The sequence below is a fragment of the Cnephaeus nilssonii genome, assembly GCF_951640355.1.
Source record: "Cnephaeus nilssonii genome assembly, chromosome: X".
NCBI classification, from domain to species: Eukaryota; Metazoa; Chordata; class Mammalia; order Chiroptera; family Vespertilionidae; genus Cnephaeus; species Cnephaeus nilssonii.
The window spans coordinates 104,832,522-104,854,627 of record NC_137071.1 but is presented as its reverse complement, the minus strand read 5'-3'; the positions used below and the strand labels follow the sequence as shown (position 1 = coordinate 104,854,627).

The window sequence follows — 22,106 nt, the reverse complement described above, 5'->3', positions numbered from 1 at the left end:
TCATATCAGGAAATTGTTAGCAGTGTAGGCGTCTTAATGGAGTTGAGCAAATGAGTTTCTGCCCAAAACCCGAAGGAAAATCAGTTGTGTTGCTGGCTGGGAGAAGTAACTAGCTGGAGTGCTCAGTAATATGTCTATTATCATCTTTCATTCATCTTTTAAAGTATGTTAGATAGAAATAGTCTACTTTATGTTGGATACTGCTAAATATCTTACACAGGACAGCATCCACCATCCAACAAATAATTATCTGGCCCCAAATATCAATAATGCTAGATTAAGAAATCCTGGTGTCGTAAAATTAGAGCACTCGTACATTGGTGTTAACATTGAAATTGGTATCACCTACTCTTTTGTGTTTTATATTTTGTCATTATTTATGATCATAAAATTAATACATTCGTAATAAAAATTCAAAGAATTTGACTTAGAAGGTAGTAAATTCCTGAAATTCTAGCTCTCAGAAATAAACACTATTAAGGTTTTCATCTAGACTTTTTCCATTAGGATATTAACATACATATAAATATATTAACCATTTTTAAACAAAAAAATATAGTACTATACATACTTTCTGTAACTAACTTTTTTCACTTGGACATTGTATTATATTAATACCTCTATTATTCCATCATAAGGATACACTACAATTTATCTCTCCAATCCCTGTGGATTAATATTTGACATTTTTGTAATATTATTGTGGATAGTACTGCAGCAAACATATGTATGTATAAATCTCTCTTAATCCTTGAAACTATTTCTATATGCTATATTTTAGAAGTAGAATTTCTAGGCCAATGGATATGATCACTAAAAAATTGAGAGATATAGTCATATTTCCCTCCAAAAATACAGGTCTATTTGAAAGCAGTTATTCAATATATAAAATGAGGCGTAGGTATAGTAATACCTTATTTCTAGGAATGTAGCATGAGGAAATAGTCCAAAGTTTTTAAAAAGCACAAATATGTTTTTTCACACTGTTATTAATAGGATCAAAAAGATTAGAAGCAACTTTTAAATATGTAATAGTAGGAAAATGCTTTAAAAATGTATGTTATTCCCATTTGGACCAATTTGAAGTCTTAAAAACCAAGGTTAGAGATACTATAATAATTCTTATGTCATTGTCACTTAAAGAAGCACTGTGATTATAACTAAACATGAAATAGCATGCATGTTACGAAAAAGGGAAAAGATATACAGATGGAAAAGATAGATCTGTCAGCGTAGTGGAGTGATTCCCCCTCCCCAATTGTGCATTATATTACTTTCAGAATGTTTTTAGAAAGTATTCATAACAATGTCACTTGCCTCAAGATAAAATGTTGATTGATGTAGAAAAGATGAGTTAGGATTTCAATCCAGAGGCCAGCATTTGACTGAAAAAGAAGAAAATAAGCCTCTCATTTATTCTCAGCCCATCATGCTTTTCATGTGTTCTCATACATTTTAGTGATTGAAGCATAAACTAGTGATTAATGTGAATCTTGAATGTACATGAACTAATCCAGGGAAGGCAGTCTCAGGAGGCATGGCATTAGATAGTTTGTTCTACACAGCATTTTGAAAACTGTCATCAGGGAGAAAAAAAGGTTATTGTAGCAATATCCTTTATTTTCTCCAGCTGGCTGCTATATTTTCATGTTATAATGTGGTCAGATCTCATTTATGGTAGTGGGGTCCTTTATGGGTAGGTAAGAAAACATGACATTAAAGGCCATTTTGTATTTTTTGAAACAATATCAAATCTACTGATCTCAAAGTGATCTAGTCACTTTGAACATTTAAATGCAGATGTTTAAATTTTTCATTTGAGTTTGAGTCTCAGAAATTTCTTGGTAACATTACTAGAAATTGATGTTAGTGCTATACTTCAATAAAATAGGTAAAATTAGGAAATTTTAGTTTGGTCTTTTTTTTTTTAACCCAACTGGGGAGCTATAGAAAGAACTTGGTGTACCTGGTACGACAAGCTCATTTTGTAGCTTTGAGTCAGAAGAAAACATTGCAATAACTACAGGGAGAATTAATTATAATCCTAGGAATGTGTTTTTTCCCCTCCTTTTCTTTAAATGACTTTTATGATGTCTTTGAGTCTGGACTTTTTGAGTCTGGTTCGTTAATTTACTGGTATAAGAACTGATTTAGTAATGGTGGCCACTCTTGCCAGAGACGTGCTGGCAACAGTGATTTTCTTAGCTATTTCTCTTTCCTGGCGTGACTGTTTTAAAAGAAGCATTTTAGACCATGTTTGGACTGTGAGTTCAAGATGGAGGGTGTCTCCTGTAATTGCCTATCTTGCCTCTTACAGAGTGACTCTCTTTCTTTTTTTTTTTAAATACTCTAGGTGATAAAACATACATTTTCCCATACCAGCTGCTACATGGGTAATAGGGTGTAGGGAGGTGACTTTTAAAGTCCGTTTAAGCTCTAAGAATCAATTTTTTATAATTTACTAAATCTTTATTGTTCAGATTATTACAATTGTTCCTCTTCCCCCCCCCATAGCTCCCCTCCATAAGGTTCCTACCCCACCCTCTGCCCTTACCCCCCCACTGTCCTCATCCATAGGTGTACGCTTTTTGTTCAGTCTCTTCCCGCACCCTCCACTCCCCTTTTCCCCCAAGAATTGTCAGTCCACTCCCTTTCTATGCCCCTGATTCTATTATATTCACCAGTTAATACTGTTCATCAGATTTTTTATTCCCTTGGTTTTTAGATTCACTTGTTGATAGATATGTATTCGTTGTTCATATTTTTTATCTTTATCTTTTTCTTCTTCTTCCTCTTCTTAAAGAATACCTTTCAGCATTTCATATAATTCTGGTTTGGCAGTGATGAACTCCTTTAGCTTTTTCTTATCTGTGAAGCTCTTTATCTGACCTTCAATTCTGAATGATAGCTTTGCTGGGTAGAGTAATCTTGGTTGTAGTTTCTTGCTATTCATCGCTTTGAGTATTTCTTGCCATTCCTGTCTGGCCTGCATAGTTTCTGTTGAGAAATCAGCTGACAATCGTATGGGTGCTCCTTTGTAGGTAACTAACTTTTTTTCTCTTGCTGCTTTTAATATTCTCTCTTTGTGTTTTGCCATTGGCATTTTAATTATGATGTGTCTTGGTGTGGTCCTCTTTGGATTCCTTTTGTTTGGGGTTCTCTGCATTTCCTCGACTTGTAAGTCTATTTCTTTCACCAGGTGGGGGAAGTTTTCTGTCATTATTTCTTTAAATAGGTTTTCAGTATCTTGCTCTCTCTCTTCTTCTGGGACCCCCATAATTCTGATGTTGGTACACTTGAAGTTGTCCCAGAGGCTTCTTACACTATCTTCAACTTTTTGGATTCTTTTTTCTTTTTGCTTTTCCGGAGGAGTGTTTTTTGCATCTTGGTATTCCAAATCTTTGACTTGACTCTTGCGATCCTCTAGTCTGCTTTTAGGTCTCTGTATAATAATTTTTATTTCAGTCAGTGTATGCTTAATTTCTAGTTGATCCTTTTTCATATCCTCGAGAGTCTCATTAAATTTATCTGCCTTTTCTAGGAAATTCTTGAAAAACCTTATAACCGTGGTTTTGAGCTCTATATCCAGTCTTTTGCTTTCCTCCATTTCCTTCAATTATGGCCTGCCCCTTTGTCTCCACATTTTTGCTGCTTCCCTGAGTTGATGGAGTGGCTTTGTGTGCTAGGTATCCTATAGGGCCCTGTAGCTCAGCCTTCCTAGTTACCTGTGGTGGACACTCTTGGTGCACCCCTTTGGGCTGTGTGTGCAGTCTTGTTATAGTTAAGCCTTGATTGTTGTTGGTATCACTGGGGGGAGTTGACCTCCAGGCCAATTGGCTGTGAGGATCAGCAGTGTCTCCGCTGGGAGGGCTTCTGTGCTCAGCTTGGATGGGGCGGAGTCTCAGGGTGGAGCAGACAGCCTTGGTTTCCCGTCAGCCCCACCCTAAGAGGGCCCTGTGTCTCAGTGCCCCGTGGCAATGGCTGCATGCACCTCTGAGAGAAGGCTACTCTCAAGTTTCGCCCGCTGCCAGACAGTCCAGGTTCTCCCCAAATGAGTCTGATACCCAAAGTCTCACCCAGAGCTGGATTTCAGTACAGGGGGGAGGTTTTGCTTTCCTCCCAAAGGAGAAAGCTAGCCACTGGGAGGGCTTCTGTGCTCAGCTTAGGTGGGGCGGAGTCTCAGGGTGGAGCAGACAGCCTTGGTTTCCCATCAGCCCCGCCCTAAGAGGACCCTGTTCTCAGTGCCCCGTGGCAATGGCTGCATGCACCTCTGAGAGAAGGCTGCTCTCGAGTTTCGCCCACTGCCAGACAGTCCAGTTTCTCCCCGAATGAGTCTGGTACCCAAAGTCTCACCCGGAGCTGGATTTCAGTACAGTCGGGAGGTTTTGTTTTCCTCCCGAACAAGAAAGCTAGCCGCGCATTTGCTGCCCACTCTTTCCGCGTGCCGCGAGTAAGCCAGCCGCGTATTCAGCCACCCGCCCTTTCTGCATACACGGGTCTCCGAACCTCCACAGCTACTGAGTCTCAGTGTCCTTTTCTCTTTCCTTCTAGTAGAATTTCCACTCAGCCAGCTTTCCGGTGGTTCTGGATGATGTCCGCTCTGTCTTCCAGTCGCAGTTTTAAAATTGTTGTGCAAGGCAGCAGTATAGGTGTTTACCTTATGCCGCCATCTTGGTTTCTCCCAGAGTGACTTTCTTTAAGAAGTTTGAGGTGGAGTATCCAGCTGGGTATGCTAAAAGTACTGTTGAGTGGTTTCTAATTCCTTGGAAGGCCTTTCAAGCCTTTTTCCTGTAAAAGTCCATTTCAGTGAGTGAATATATATTAGGCATTGGGCCCATTCTGGTATTCTAAAAGTTGAAAGGATACTTCAGTCATCTTTTTTTCCCCCATAGGAATAACAAAATGTGACTGGGTTGCGTATTATTTCTCTGCTGGAAATAAGTGTACTTTTTCATTGGTTCGTTTACATTAGTATGTTAGGGCTTTCAGGCATTCAGTATTGGTAAGTCGTAAACAGTCACAAAAGAATAGTACTGTACAATATCCAGAGGCTGGAGGAAAAGGCTCAGTACAATTTTCATATAGAGGACCTTAAAATGTTCTACCACCTGAAACTGTCGTTTATGTAAAAGCTGAGTTTTCTTGTTAGCTTGAGCCACTACACGGTTAACCTTTTGACCTTACTTTGGCAATTCGAATCCAAAGTATAGCACTAACATCACTCTGGTGCCTTTTGAGTTCCCCCTTTGATTTCATCTTTTAAGTTCTACACTAGATAGTGTTTTTATTTATTTAGTCATGTAATTATTTTTAGGTAATGTTTTTAAAATAAAAAGTTGCTTCTAGAAGTAAGAACAATCTCTCTTTTGTAGCTCAATAGTGGCATACCAGCCAGCTGGAGACAACAGCCACACCTTTGATGTCACAGCCATGTTCAAATCGATTGGGATTTTCCTTGGGATCTTCAGTGGATCTTTTGCAATGGGTGCTGCTACTGGAGTGGTGACAGCTTTAATATCCTTTTATAATATTTATCCTTTCTTGTTAACCAAACAATGTAATTGAATGCTGTGTTCTGTGGTCTCTCCTAGTTCTATAATTGGCACTGTGTTATTATTATTAACCTTATAACAAAGTACTTGGTTTGAAAACATTAGGTATTCGTCTTTACCAATAAGGAAAAATAATGTAATTGTTTTATGTAGGATTACATGCCCTCAAACTTTCACTACAAAGGTTTAATTAGGCACAATTTTGGGGTGAATTTTAAGGTTGTAGACTAAATTGATATAAAGGTACATATATTTCAAAGAACCTCTGAGTGTTCTGTTTTGCTGTTCAGCCTGGCAGTCTTTTGCTGTTTATTTAAAAGGAAAAATAAGAAACTTATGACCATTATTCCAACTGAACTAGATAGGGTTCCTGGGCTAAGATAGATGGGAATTCATCTCTGTTTTCACCAATTTTAACCTTTTACTACAGAGTCCTAGACAATGCCAATAGTTTGTAATTTGAAATATTGGGCAAGTCATTCAGAAAACATTTTTTATTGCCCACTGTATGCCAGGTGCTATGCTCCTGGGTATCAAAAATGAACAAGACAGACATGGCCTCTGCCTTCTTGGAGCTTATGGTATAGAAACCTTGACACTTCACCTCATGGGTCCTCTGCATAGGAAGGTGGAGGGTGAGAGCAGCAGGGAAAATCATTCAGACTACATGATCTCTAAAGAGCTCCCAGCTCTAAAACTTCTAAGACACTTTCATATAAAACTAATACTACTTTCAAGATTCTATAAGTTTGCTATACTTCAGCTAAGTGCTGGAAGGGACTTGTCTTATGGCTTTTTACAGGTGAATTGAGGCACAAAGGGGCAGTAAAAAGAATTCTTCAAAGGAGCTAGGCCCAATAGTATCTCTTCCCCATTATAGTTCCTTGAGGGTAGGAAGTATATCTTATTAATCTTTTTGTTGTAGTACAGGTTTATTGAAGTGAATGTAGATTTCAGCCTGAGGTTTATCACAGCTTCCTATAGGCCCTTCCATTGTAAACTAGCAAATACTTTTTAGACTAGTGTTAAGTGAGTGATGTGCCTCAGTTTCTTCATCATGGAATGCTCTGCATCACAGAGGTGTTAGGGCATCAGATAAATGGAAAATCTCATGGAAATGACATTTTAAATAAATATAAATTTCTGTAAGTATGGAAGCTCTTTTGCTTTGGGTCACCGATTAATAATCAGAGTTGGCATGTTGTGTATCTGATCTGTTGCTCCCATCTCTACCTGTCCTTTACTGCGTGGTTTCTGGCAAGGCATGTGATACCCATAAAACAATCAGAGAGACTAAGCTGTTAGACTTCTTCATGAAAGGGATGGCTGCTCAGTAAGATGCTCATTTTAAGAGTTGCTTCACTCTGGTGCCTTTTTATTCTGTGGCTTTTGTGTTAGGCAGTAAAGCCTTCTTTCACTTTCATGGTTGCCTTGCTTTGACTATTATTTTTTCTAGTTGCACTTCTGTATTAAGATCTTTTTACCAACCTTGACAGTCTTACGTGACAAAGTTCACCAAATTACGGGAGTTCCAGTTGTTGGAGACAGGCTTGTTCTTCTTGATGTCCTGGAGTACCTTCCTCTTGGCTGAAGCATGGGGTTTCACGGGTAGGTTACTTTCTCCTTTTGATTGTAAACCCTTACAGAAAGTGACTCTGCTAGTCATTTTTTCTACTAGTAGACCAACTCCTCTAGTATTTGGACATACTTATTAGGGTTGGGATTTATGCTGTCACTTTAGAATGTAAAAAAGATTTTCAATGGAAGTGGTATGTCTCAACAAAGTAAGTCATAACTAAAAATGTCAACATTCAGCGTATAATCTACTTCTGTAAAATAAAAGCCTCGGTAGAAAAGTCAGGAACTCTCCTTTCACGTGAACTTTGAACACTTTGTCATTGCAGGAGTGGTTGCAGTATTGTTCTGTGGCATCACACAGGCCCATTATACATACAATAATTTGTCCACAGAGTCTCAGCATAGAACTAAGCAGGTAAGATAAACTTTATAGTTTGTGAATAAAGTTTTTCTCCCTGTAGTGAAACAAATTTGTTCAAAATGATGCCTACTCATTCTGGCTCCTCTTCTTTTATTTTTATTATTTTTTAATCTTTATTGTTGAGAGTATTACAAATGTCTTCCCCATTTTCCCTCCTTGCCCCCCACCACCCAGTTCCCACCCCGCCCCAGGCCTTCACCACCTGGCTCCTCTTCCTTTGACTCCAGAAATAGATGGAATTGGCAGGTTGAAGGGTGACAGTTTTTAGGATAAAGGTAGGTGACCAGAATAGCCAGGGATTATTGTGATTGTGTAAGTTAGCTTCCTTCCCTGTTTTCTTAACCTAATGACTTTTAAGAGGAATGTTTTTCTAGTCAGGTCTGACTAGAACCATGGCTGTTTGATGTTGGTAAGTTTAACTTCTAATTTGACTGGATCTACTGCTGGGTGATGCAGCGAAGATTAACGTCCTTTAGGCACTTCCAGAAATGTGAAAACATCAGGGGTTGGGCTTCATATGGCCTTGAATGAACAGTTGTGTAGGGCACCTGAAGCATTTTCTAGTCTTATGAGGTATATGGTGCAAAGATATGAACAATATGTAATGTCTAGAATAGAAACAGATGCAAAACTGATTATGATTACATCAAGGAATAGAAGATTTAAGTTTTACCAAATGATTAGAACACTTGAGATTAGCCTGGAGAGAACTCATGACAAAGCAGGAGCAAAGGTACTTCTTTTTTCTGGAACCACAAATTTAGTGATTGACTTATGCTTTTTTCTCCACCCCCTCAAAAGAAATTAGGCTTCCTATACACTGGGGCTACAAATCCCTTTTACAGATTAATTCAGTGCAATAAGTATAGAGACGATAATCAACTGGGGTGGTAGTGGCATTTTTCTAGCCAGTGGGGTAGGGAATAAAAAAACAAGGTCACAGTGTCAATTGGTGATATGAAGCTTGTGTATATAAAAAACACACACAGATAATAGGGTGGTGAAAGCCTGGGCTGGGGCAGGGGTGGGCTAGAAGAGGTCAATAGGGAAAAAGGAGAACATATGCAATACTTAAAACAATAAAGATTAAAAAAACAGACTAATAGAACTTCTAGCTTTGTGTTTCAGATTACATGTCATACCAGATTTCAGAGAAGGGGGCGGGGGTTGATTTGAGGCTTGAAGAGCTACAAAGCTACCATAGAAGGGGGGTACAGAGCACAAGACAATGATGCACTGACTCCATAAATGAAGGACAAGACCCAGGTAAAAAGTGAAATCACACGGCAGGGCAGCAATATGAGAGTTGTAATGAAGTGCTCTATGCCAGGACAAAAGAATTTGAACTTGGGTCTTACAGCCTGTGAAGAGGGAAGTGTCTATGAAACTGCCATATTTAGAGAGATTCATTGGATAGGGGTGTACAGATGGGTGACAGGGATACCAATTAGGGTCCTTTTGCAGCATTATGGGTGGGAAGTGATGAAAGGTAGACAAAGGTAATGGCAGGACAACAAGGAACATTCCAAAAGAAAAATTGTCAGGGTTTGGAAGAAGGGGATAAGAATGATAGGGAATTAGAGAAGGGAAGCTGACTGGGGAAAGTGAGAGGCAACTTTTCTCTTTTTCTCTGTGGGACTGCTAATGTCATTACTACATTTGCTTGCCTCTGAATCACATATTTTGGGGGATATACATGAACTTTACATATTTGAAGTGTCTGTTTTGTTGTCTTAGTAGTAATACTCATGTTTTCACGTTATGTAACTTAATTTATTTACTGGACTAACCTTTTAACATTTCGTTTCAGTTGTTTGAGCTTCTCAATTTCTTGGCAGAGAATTTCATCTTCTCCTACATGGGACTGACACTGTTCACCTTCCAGAATCATGTCTTTAACCCAACATTTGTAGTAGGAGCATTTGTATCCTTTATAATTTGTTGTATTTTTAAAACATTTTTTTAATTGAGATTCGCATGTGTTTTCTAGAGGGGTAGTTGACAAGAATACATTTAAATATATAAAGTGTTCCTCTCAGTACAACAAGTAAGGATTTTGACTCTTTTTTCTGCTCTGTTTATTCTATTCTATCTTTATCTGTTTATTGCACAAATAATACTGATAGATTGAAATGACAGAAAAAAGTTTCCTACCATTCTGCCAATCCCAAAAGAGAAAACTATAAAATGTTTGTCTTCTATTGCTAAAGCAAAGAAAGAGAGAGTAGAGACTGGGGAGCAGTGCAGTCTATGCTACAGGGTCATTGAAAGCTGGTGAAAGGCTGAAGGAGGCTGTCTGCCCTCCGCCTCATTCTCTCTTACTTGTTGAGTCTTTAAAATCCAGTTGAAAGAGAGAAGCTGAGTACATGAAAAGGAGCAATCAGTATTTCCAGCCTCATGAGAAGGCAGGAGGAGATGAAATCCAGAGCGTGTGGGGAAGTAATGGCCTTCACTGGGAGGAGGAATAACTCCACCATGGCTCCAAGGAGAGGGTAGGTTATAAAGAGATGAAGGCACATTTGCAAGATGGTGTTCCTGACTGCTAACCTCTATTTTAATCTATAAAATATGAGGTGAGATTATCTGCTGAAAGTGAGATAGGAGCAGGTGGCCTATCAGTTATCTATTATGTAACAAATTACCCTAAAATTTAGCAACTTACAACAACAACAATCATGTATTATATCACAGTTTCTGAGAGTTAGGATACTAGAAGTAGCTTAGCTGGGCTCTTCAGGGTCAAGCAGCCCTCGTGAGGTTGCAATCACTCTCTGGGCTGGGACTGTACCCTGCAGAGTGGATGGGCTGGAGAATCCACCCCAGGTTTACTCACACGGCTGTTAGCTAGAGGCTTCAGTTTTGCTCTACATAGACCTCTCCATGGGGCAGCTCATAACATTGCTTCCCCCAGAGGGAGTAAGCTGAGAGAGCCCCAAGATGGAATCCAAAGTGCCTTTTATAACCTAACCTTGGGAGTGATATACCTTCATCCCTTCTGCCACATTCTGTTGGTCACACAGGTGGATCCTGGTGCAGTGTGAGCAGGGACTTCACAAGGCTGTGAATACTTGCAGGGAGGGATTTTTGAGGACTATCTTGGAGGCTGGTTTCCACAGGTGATAGGAGTTTTGTGGAGAAGATTTAGAAATAGTTGTTTTAGAGAATGGGACAGTGAGTTGACCAAAGAAATGCTGTAGGATTGCTAAGCAGTAATAGGAACCCACTTGAGTCTGAGGAATAGATATTAGCAGTAGAATCAGTCTGCCCTATTGTATGACTTCGACCTGGAGTACTTAGCTGTAAGCATGGAGGAAAGAGATAGTTGATTCCATCTAGGTTTGGGGTTTTGTCAAGTGGGTGCAAAGAAAACTGGGCTCTTCAGGATCAAGGCAAAGAAAGCACAGAAAGAGACAAATGAATGTCAGGTATTTCAGAATGTTATTGAGATGTGGTTAAGCCTGGCCAGTGTGGCTTGGTTGAGCATTGACCTATGAACCAAGAAGTCATGGTTCAATTCCCTGTCAGGCACATGCCCGTGTTGTGGGCTTGATTCCCAGTGAGGGGCATGCAGGAGGCAGCTGATCAGTGATTCTCTCTCATCATTGATGCTGCTATCTCTCTCCCTCTCCCTCTCTGAAATCAGTAAAAATGTATCTTTTAAAAAAGATGTGGTTAAGAAGGGAAGTGAAGCAGGGAAAGGACTGACTGTGAGGGGGAAGTAGCAGAATCTTTGGACTGGAGGTCCCAGACAGGTGGAAGAACTATCCAAGTGAGATAAACAAGAAACATGAAAAGAAATTGTGGTCAGAGAGGATGTTTGAATTAGTGATTTTAAAAAGTAATATTTTTAAAACCACCTCAGAATACAGATTCTGCCAAAGAGATTAGCAGAAATATTTTTTAATTTAACGCTCTAAGTAGGATCTCTGTTAGAAAGTGAGGTATTAGTGAATGCCATTCTACATAGTCTTAGTCTTCTGGGAATGAACTTCAGGCAAAAAAAGATAAAGCCCTATTAATAAGAGAAGAACCTTAGCAGGAAGACTCCCATGAGATCGGTAACTCCATATCCTGCTAGTGTTTGAGAAATTGTTCAGCAATCACGTTCCTTGATCCACTGTACTTAACTGGAAATAAGACTAATTATTTTCCCTAGGTTTCTGAGTCTGTTAGGAATTGAAGTTTCTGGATACAAAATCCTACCATGAAAATTGACCCCTACAAGGGAGAGCTGTTCTCTTGCTGGCTATGTTAGTTAGGATCTAGATTTGGTTTCATGTGACAAAGACCCAAATTAACTGAGGTTTAAACAAGATAGAAGTTTACCAATGAGCATATAATGCTTATGTACAGTTCCTTTTTGCCTTTAGTCTTACAGATGCTAATGATTTCCAGTGGTACTTAGGTCATCCTTGTTTTGTTTTTAATCTTAGATTATCCTTTATATATCTTTCAGAAAATGGAGTGGAGATTATATTGTAACCCCTGAGATATAAATTGTAATTGTAAAGCAGAGTCTCTATAGACAGCAAACTGGAAGAAAAGACACTAAAATTGTGTGGGGTTTTTTTGTTGTTAAAACCATTCTGAGTTACCATTAAGCCTTCCCTTTGAAGCAGGGTGGAAGTTAGAGACTTAGAGGACTGCATCAGAGCTAGCAGAAATTTCAGTGGTATGAGGTGTTTGAGCTGCCCTTTTCTTTGTTCCGAGGAAGCAAGGGCAAGTTTAGCCAATATTACTCTTCCTCCTACTAACACTGACAATTAAAGTGAATTAACCTATTGTAGTAATAATCTTAAGATTATACCCAAGAATCTCTGCTTTTAAACATGTTTCTGTTCATCTCATGAATTTCCTATATGTTAGATCTGCACTGTCCAACTTGGTAGCAACTAACCACTTGTGATTATTTAAATTTAAATTAATTTAAATGAAATAAAATTTTAGTTCCTAGGTCACACTAGCCACATTTCAAGCACTCAGTATGTTGGACAATGCAGATATAGAACATTTCATCATTGTACAAAGTTCCATTGGACTGCTCTGTGTTAGAGAAATAGAAAGACTATTAGAAACTCAGCTTCCTAAGATAGTCTTTCACCATCTTGAATGTAGAGTCTAAATAATATTAATATAGTAAAAAGAAATTACCCTTAACCTATTAATAATTTTAGATTGCTATTTTCTTGGGGAGAGCTGCTAATATTTACCCCTTGTCCCTCTTACTTAATTTGGGTAGAAGAAGTAAGATTGGATCAAATTTTCAACACATGATGATGTTTGCTGGTAAGTTATAACTCCCTCTCTTTCCCCACTCTAAGAAACCACTCACAATGTATATGCCAGCTTGATTTTAAATGGAAATGATATGCTGGTAAGATATTACTCCCTTAAATATTGAAGTTGCAACCTCCAAAAAAATTTTAGTATCTGTATTCCCTTCTATGGGAAAATGTTCATGTTCTGGTTCCAAATTCCCACATATCACACATAGTAGAGAAGATAAAGATTTATGCACTTTCACACAAAAATCTGTATGTGAATGTTTATGGCAATTCTATTAATAATTGCCCAAACCTAGAAACAGCCCATTTCTGTTCCAATGGGTGAATGAATAAGCAAACTGGTACATCCATGCAATGGAATACTGCTTAGCACTAAAAAGAACAAACTGTTGATACACACAACAACATGGATGAACCTCAGAGGCATTATGCCAAGTGAAAGAAGCTAGTCTCAAAAAGTCACATACTGTATGATTCCATTTATATGACATTCTGAAAAAGACAAAAGCATAGCAATGGAGAACAGATGAGTGGTTGGCAGGGTATTGGCAGGGTGACAGAGAGGTTGGACTAAAAAGAGGTTGAACAAAAGAATTTGGGGGTGGGTGGGTAATGAAACTGTTCTGTGTCTTGGTTGTGTTAGTGGTCACACACCTCTATACATTTGTCAAAACTTATGGAACTATACACCCAAAAGAGTGAATTTTACTGTATGTAAATTTAAAAATAAATTTCAAAAAATTGTTAAAACATCAATGTATGTCAGTATAATCTACTAATTCTTTTTTCCATTTATTTGTACTTATGTACATTGATATGTATTTGTTCACACCCCTCTAAGTTCTCAGAATACCTTATTTCTCTGAATTTACGAAGCTCACATTGGTAATAAGTTATTGAAGAAATACCTCTTCCATTTCCTTTTAGGCCTTCGTGGTGCAATGGCATTTGCCTTGGCCATTCGAGATACTGCCACTTATGCACGACAAATGATGTTCAGCACCACACTTCTGATTGTGTTTTTTACCGTATGGGTATTTGGTGGTGGCACCACTGCCATGCTGTCATGCTTGCATATAAGGTAAGTAGTGATTGGGGACCTCATTTCCATATTAAATTATAATTCAGGTTATTTTCTTTTAATCATGATAAAATTTTAAGCTTTGATAAATCTAGAATATTTAATGTTTTCCTTTTAAAAACTAAATAACATGTAGTACAGAAAAATAAAAGATATGCAAAAGAAAAATAACCATTGTTAATACTTTAAAGGATGTCTTTCCAGACCTCTTGCTATGCATTCTATATATTTTTAACAAAAAGGGCCAATACTACAGGTACTCTTGTAAACTTATTTTTAAATGTAATATAGCATGGGCATTTATGTTATTAGTAAATAACATTATTTTAATGGCTGTATATATTTTTATTTGTTTGTTTGTTTATTGTATTATAATTTATTTAACCAAATCTCTACCTTGTATTGTTTCTAGGATTTTGCTATTACCATTAACATTTGAGGCTTTTGCTATTAATATTACCAATAACAATGTGAACATTTGTAAATGCATACGCCATTGTGCACTTGTTTGATTATTTCCTTACGATGCATTCCTAGAAGTGGATTGCTTGGATGTAGAATATTCATATGTTTAAGGCTTTTAATCCACATCACCAGATTGGATCAAATTTTTTCTTCTGCACCCTGTAAGACAGTCCTGTTTATCTCAACCCTAATCAATATGAGATATTATCATTATTTCTCATCTTTATGATCAGCATAGTTCCTGACCTGACAATCCAAGGTCGAGATTGTGAGGTCTTGGTCTTAGATGCACACTCATTAATGTATTCAATTGGAAAGCTCCCTTGTATCTCAAGAGTTCTGCATTGTTTCCATGGATACAGCAGCCTATGTTGCTAAAGCCTTTGTAGATTTTAGTCCTGTGTTTGGCTGAAACTTCATAGACCTTAAGAGCTATTGAGCCTGGCCAGCATAGCGCAGTGGTTGAGCGTCGACCTATGAACCAAAAGGTCATGGTTCGAATCCAGGTCAGGGCACATGCCCAGGTTGCAGGCTCGATCCCCGGTGTGGGGTGTGCAGGAGGCAACCGATCAATGATTCTCTCTCATCATTGATGTTTCTATCTCTCTCTCCCTCTCCCTTCCTCTCTCTAAAATCAATAAAAATATTTTAAAAAAAGAGCTACTGACCTTCCAGAATACTTAGGGCTCATTAGAGAAAACCGTATTTCACATTTTATAGAATCTGTTTTCCATTTTTTCATTCTAAAGACCAGCCAGCCTTAAATCACACTTTTAATGTGATTATTATCTTTATCTTGCTTTACTATTCAAATACCTTTCTTGCAATTTCTGTGCTGCTGTATATAATAAAGAATACACAAAAATAATGTTTGTATAACCCTGATTATTACTTCAGGGAGGACTGGGCATTTTTTGAGCACCTACTATGTTCTGGGCATTTACGAAGTACATTTTACAAATTTATCTAATCAAATTTACAAAGTTATCTAATCACAGTAGCTCCATTTTACAAATGAGGAAATAGAGGCTTAAAATTTCTAAGTTGCTCAGTGTCATACAGACAATTAAATGGTGGATAAAGGAACCTCATCAAGAAATGAGGGTGGTCAATTTTGAAAGGATTAAATATCTTCCTTTTCTCAAGAGCTTGTAAATGAAGACTCCTTATTCTGAAAAAATTAAATGTAAGAATTTTGGAAAAATAATACTCCTAAATGGAGTCTTAATGTTTAAGTAAAATCAGTTCTCTTCCCCAACTTCTCTTCACACAAACCAAACAAAATATCCATGCTTTACCCCCCTCAAAAAAAAACCCACAACCCCCCCCATACTCACATAAAGTTGAATACACCTCACCAGCTTTGCAAACTCTTTGACCCTATCTTGCCTGTCCTATAACGTAGTTTGTTTTTTAATTATATATACTAGAGGCCTGATGCACAAAATTCGTGCAAGGGGCTTGGTCCCTGCTGCTTCGGCGGCTGCCTCAGCCCCTGCCGCTGTGGCTTCATCCAGAAGGTGGTCCGAAAGGACGTCCAGTCTAATTAGCATATTGTACTTTTATTATTATAGATTATTATAGATTACCTTACAGTTTTAGGTTAACTCTTGTTATTCTTGTTTTGGGATTTTTTGGCCTCTGCAAAGAGAGACTGGAATTTAAGTTTCACTTCCCAATTCTGAAATTTGGCTAGTACAGTTTTGAGGAGGCTGATAATAAGTCCTTAAAGTTTAAGATTAATGCAGACTTAGACTTGACTATGAGTTCTTGCTCATTAATTTTGAGTTCTTGTTTCTTCCTTTACCAATTCTGTGATCTTGAGCCTCAATTTCCCCTTTTAAGCCTCAATTTCCATATTTGTAATGTGTGTGCTAGTACCTATCTCCTAGGGTTGTTATAAGTAGTCAGTGAGCTAATGTCTGTAAAACTCTCAGCACAGCATTGCAAATGTGCCTTTTAGCCATTCATTCGATAAATTGAGCACCCCATGTGCCAGACACTGTTTTAAGTTCTAACTTAATGGTTCTCATTTGAGGGTGATTTTGCCCCCACTGCAAGGGACATTTGGCAATGTCTGGAGACATTTTATTATCACAATCTAAGATAGGAGGCTGCTATTGGCATCTGGTTAGTAGAGGCCCAGGGTGCTGCTAAACACCCTACAGTGCACAGATCTGTGCCAAAATGTCAGTAATGTGAAGACCCTGCTCTAGAGAGGTACAGCAGTAGTAATAAGATATAAAAAGTCCCTGGTCTCATAAAGTCTGTATTTTAGTGGGAGAACACAGACAGTAAACTAACAGTCAAATGAAAGTGGCAATTTTAGGTGATATTAAATGTTATGATGACAAACAAGGTACTGTGATGGTGACTAGGGATCAAACGTATTTTATAGGTGGAGGTCAGGAAAACTCTCTCTCTCTCTCTCTCTCTCTCTCTCTCTCTCTCTCTCTCTCTCTCTCTCCCCTACATTTAACCTCAGTCTATCTGAAGGACAGGGTATTGCCAGTTAAACAGTGAGCAGGAAGAAGAGCAGCCCAGGCAGAGAGAAAAGCATATGCAAAGGCCCTGAGGCAGGAAAAAACTTGACCTCTTTAATGAACAGGGAAAAAAGCCCACATAGCTAGAATATAGTGATTGAAGTGTAGATGGGAAATAAGGTGGGCAAAATCCTATAGGGGCAGTGGTTGGCAAACACATCCTGTAAAGGGGTGGATAGTAAAATTTTAGGCTTTGCAGACCATATGGTCTCTGTCTCAATTACTCAACTCTAGAGTAAAAGCCCCACAGATGTGCCCTTAGCTGGTTTGTCTCAGTGGATAGAGTGTCGGCCTGCAGACTGAAGGGTCCCAGGTTTGATTCTGGTCAAGGGCACGTGCCTGGGTTGCAGGCTCAATTCCCAGTGGGGAGCATGCAGGAGGCAGCCGATCAATAATTCTCTCTCATCATTGATGTTTCTATCTCCCCCTCTCCCTTCCTCTTTGAAATCAATAAAAATATATATATTTTTAAAAAGCCCCACAGGCCCTAACCGGTTTGGCTCAGTGGATAGAGTGCTGGCCTGCGGACTCAAGGGTCTCAGGTTTGATTCCGGTCAAGGGCATGTACCTTGGTTGTGGGCACATCCCCAGTAGGGGGTGTGCAGGAGGCAGCTGATTGATGTTTCTCTCTCATCGATATTTCTAACTCTCTCTCCCTCTCCCTTCCTCTCTGTAAAAAATCAATAAAATATACATTTTTTATAAAAGCCCCACAGTCAATTGGTGTGGTTGTGTTCCAACAAGACTTCATTCACAAACACAGGAAGTGCACCGGATGTGGCCTATGGGCCTTAGTTTGTGGATCCTTGCTTTCGGGTCTCATATGATATGGTAATGAATTTGGATTTTAAAGTCCAATTGGAAATCTTGTAAGATTTTAAAGTAAAGGAGTGACATGATTATTTTTGTAGGGTAAAAGCATCACTCCAGCTGTTGTATAGACAACAAATCCTCAGTGAGTTAGAGCCAACCAGCTAGCTATTCCTACATCTTTTTATAGTTTGTGATGGTCACATTTGGCTCCCTGTCATTTACCACACATATTTTGCAATTCTCTGTCTCTGAGCATTTGCTCCTATTGTTTCTTTGCCTTGAGTTCTCTTTCACTCCCAAGAAATGACATAGCTCAAGTGCCTTCTCCTTTCTACCATCTTCTTTTATATTGGAACCATTCTTCCATTTGCTTAACGTTGGGTATCTTTATGACAGCACTTATTTTGATCAGCCTTGTAATAACAATCCTATATAATAAAACCCTAATATGCAAATTGACCAAACAGTGGAACTACCGGTCGCTATGATGTGCACTGACCACCAGGGGGCAGACGCTCAACGCAGGAGCTGCCTCCTGGTGGTCAGTGTGCTCCCACAGAGGGAGCGCCGCTCAGCCAGAAGCCGGGCTCACGGCTGGCAAGCACAGTGGCAGTGGCTGAAGCCTCTTCCACTTCTGCGGCAGTGCTAAGGAACAGTGAGCTGAGCGGTAAGGAGCAGCGAGCAGGTGGGCTGTAAGGAGTGAGGGCTCCTGGACTGTGAGAGGGATGTCCAACTGCAGGGGGGATCGGGCCTAAGCCAGCAGGTGGACATCCCTCGAGGGGTCCCGGACTGAGAGAGGGTGCAGGCCGGGCTAAGGGGATCCCCCCCGCCCCTGTGCCAGTGCACAAATTTCATGCACCAGGCCTCTAGTATTGTTATAAGAGCTACCACTTCATGTTAATGATGTACCAGACACTCTTTTAACATCTCAAGTTGCATTTTTCTCATTTAATTCTTGCAGCAACTCTGTGTGGTGAATATTATCCCTATTTTTCAGGTGATAAAATCATGGTTCATTGGGCTACATAATTTGACTAAGTTCATTCACACAGCTGGAAAGGAGCTGAGATCAGATTAGAACCCAGCTCTCCCTGATTGCAGAGTCTTTGGGGATTATGCTCCAGTTGTGTCTGTTTCCCCCACTAGTCCCTGAGCTCCTTGACAGCAAGGGCCATGTCTAATTCATGTCTATGTTCTGTGCCTAGCACAATGCCTGGCAGATAATAAAGTGCTCTCTAAATGTTTATTACATTGAATTGGTGCTCTCTCTCTCTAAGACCACTAGGTGTCACTTTAGATGCACAAATGTGGTTAGAGTTTAATGTGCTAAGAAGCTATTGAGCAGCTTCTGGCCATTTAACAAAGAAGAAATGAGCCTTTCTTGGAATTATGAATCTGGTCATATCCGGATTCATAATTCATAACTGTTTTCAAGTACTTGACCATGATTCACTTGCCTTTCAGATGAGGTCTTGCATCATTTCCTCCCTTCAGTATTATTTGTATTCTGAGTTGCTACTGCTACAGCTTCTCACACTGCTATTTTTTCTGTGTTGTCTGTAGTAGTGACCTTAATTGCTAAACATTTGAGCACCTATTGTGTGTCAGGTACTGTGCTAGACTCTGGGGCTACAGAGATGAATTGAGACATGACCTTTACCCTCAAGCAGCTCACAGTCTATTTGGGGAGACTGACAGGTAAATAACTATACTGCGTTAAGTATTATAAAAGATTCTAGAAAGTGTTGTTAAAGCATAAAGGAAAAATGATTCTTCTTGGATGGGGTCAGAGAATGGTTCATTTGACACTCGTGAAGGAGTAAAATATCGCGGGACAGTGCATTTCAGGTAGAGGGAACACCATGAGCAGAGGCATGGAGGCTCAGGAGAGGACAGGGATTTTGGAGAGGAGTAGTCGTGTGTGGCTAATAGAGAGTATGTAGAATAGAATGAGGGGAAAGGCAGGTTGGAGCAGTGGGGTGCTAATTTGTAGAGAATTTTGAATGCCGCACAAAGGACTTTAGACTTCACCCTCTGAGTTGTAAGCCGCTCTCAGAGTCTTTTGTCAAGGGACTAACCCAGTGAGGTCTATGCTCTAAATAGCAAAATCCAGGGGAGAGCTTGGCAGCTGGAAAACCTTACATCCAGTTGCTAGAGACCCCATGAGTCAGAATGAGGCCAGAGCGTGAGAAGTTGGAATGGAAAGGGGAGAAGATGTGAGAGACAGCTTAGAAAGAATGAACAGAGTTGCTGAGTGCTGCTGGCGTTGAGGAGATAGAGAAGAGTCAAAGAGAACTTCTTCATAATGAAGCTGTTCCCTGGGAAAAGAAAAGCAGAATTCTGAGCAGATGAAAAAGAATTATGAAGAACCAAGGCTAATGTGTATCCATTAGCCTATGAAAAAAAAAAAAAAACTGTAATTGGACCCTCTCTTCGGTCATCACAACAGAATGTTACCATGAGAGCTGAGAGGTCCAAAAACATGAAACTCCCTGCTGGAACTGCATTGTGCCAGCCTTGTATTTGGAACTACCCAGTAAGTAGTTCTTATTCAGTAACTGGGACAATGCTGCTTTCTCTGACTCTGCTTATAATGAACTTGTATCCAGAGAAGCAAATGTTATTTTTCTGAAAATGGTAAGTTGGATTGTAGGAAGAGAATCATTAGTAGCCTGCTTGTCTAAGGATCTGAGCTGTTGCTAAGCAAAGTGGCAGGAGCCAAAAATTTATATCAACAGCCAGAGAGAAGCAAGAAAACATTAACCATTCCATAGCTTCTGCATTGAAAAAAGTAGTTCCCTGACAATATACATATGTGAATAGACTTTTTTTTTTTTCTTCAAGATCTCATTTGCCTTTTGTTTTTCTCCTTTAGGGTTGGTGTTGATTCAGACCAAGAACATTTGGTAAATATGCATTTGTGTTGTCCCTGGCATTTCTGTCAAATGTACAGTTTGGAAAGAAAACAATCTGCTGTAGACTTCATGCCACCATTATTTAGATCCTGTCCTATTTGCATCAGCTTTTAACTGGCATCTTTCCTGGCCTTTCCTCACTCTGTGATAGAAACAAAACTGAATTTTAGACAGTGTGTGGTTATCAGGGGTGACAGCTCTCATATCTGTGGGCCAACCTGGGCTTTGGCTGCAGAGAAGAGCCGTCCCATAAGCACTCCTGAGTTTTCAAGTGACTGCTCTGGCACAGGGAGCCTTTTTCCACTTGGGTTTGCGCATGAAGGCTTTTCTCTGATGTAAGCCCCACTCCAGCTGCTCTTCCTGTGTAACTTTCAAATTGGATGACCAGCAGCTGCCCTTGAGAACTGCCTAGAAGCTTTGGAGTCTTCCCTGCCTGATCAGGAGAATGCAGTTTCTTACTCTGTGCCTTAGCCTTGCCCACATTTCCTTGCCTGCTTCCATGTGTTACTTTCTCAGTTGTTCCTCTGCACCTGAACCTGATAGACTGAGTACAGTGTAATTTTGTACCTTCTGTAGACTGACCACTCTTTCCTGTATTTTCCATCAACCTTTTTTTAATGGATTCTGAGCACCACTCAATATGTGACTCTGCCCTAGACTTTAGATTAGATGGGAAATCGCAGAAATATTTTTAAAGTTGGAAATCATCTCTTTCAAAACACAATTCTGTTTCTTGTCTGAAACAAGCCCTGGGCTATTTGTCTTCAGGGTGTGGTTCAAAAAATCATTAGATTCATTTCCTAAATACTAATTTTGTTAGCTGTTGAGTGATGAGTGTGTATGTGATATAGTAAGTACTTGCTTCTTTTTTGATAAGAACCTTGAAGTATAATTCCATGGGGTTGAAATATCTGAGCAAACTAGGCTGGATAAATTCCCATGATGCTCAGCTGCTGGGGTAGTTTCCAAGGGGATAATAGCTCCTTAATGCTTCTATCTTATGTCCAAAAAAAAGTAAATTCATTATACAGATCACCAGACAAATGCTTGATCATTATCTCTTAGTCTCCACCTGCTTTGTCACCTCTGTCATCACAGAGGAGAAATGGAAATGGAGTGACAGAGAGCCAGGTTGGTGAATACCACCTGTGACATACAGAAAAAAAAATACAATTTTTCCCTTGCCTTCAAAACCCTATGGATGTCTTAGGGTGTTATATTGTTTACTCAATATTGTGAGTGTCCACTGGGAAGCACAGAGGAACAGTATAGTAAGTATGGAATGTGGGGGGGTTGGGTGTACAGGTGTTTATGTGGTAAGATTTATAGCTTAATTGCTCTTCAAAAAGCGAGACACAGAACAAACCTATGCCTACTGATATAAAAGGAAATACAGGTGTTTTTTGGCTCTTGTAAGTCCATGCAATATTCTTGAACATTTTTCTCTTGTGTA

At 39.3% G+C, this 22,106-nt stretch overlaps 1 protein-coding gene across 2 annotated transcripts in view; it reads left to right on the top strand.

Moving 5' to 3' along the window:
* Nucleotides 1-22,106, top strand: part of SLC9A6 (solute carrier family 9 member A6) — a 55,857-nt gene that overhangs the window by 20,956 nt on the left and 12,795 nt on the right. The window contains exons 7-14 of one of the 2 annotated variants that reach the window (XM_079765509.1): nt 5,373-5,514; nt 7,055-7,160; nt 7,457-7,545; nt 9,362-9,475; nt 12,726-12,837; nt 13,764-13,917; nt 19,347-19,436; nt 20,614-20,644. In XM_079765509.1, coding sequence (XP_079621635.1) covers nt 5,373-5,514; nt 7,055-7,160; nt 7,457-7,545; nt 9,362-9,475; nt 12,726-12,837; nt 13,764-13,917; nt 19,347-19,436; nt 20,614-20,644 — 838 coding nt within the window. The remainder of the gene's footprint in view (nt 1-5,372; nt 5,515-7,054; nt 7,161-7,456; nt 7,546-9,361; nt 9,476-12,725; nt 12,838-13,763; nt 13,918-19,346; nt 19,437-20,613; nt 20,645-22,106) is intronic. The other variant, XM_079765508.1, reaches the window with a different exon arrangement.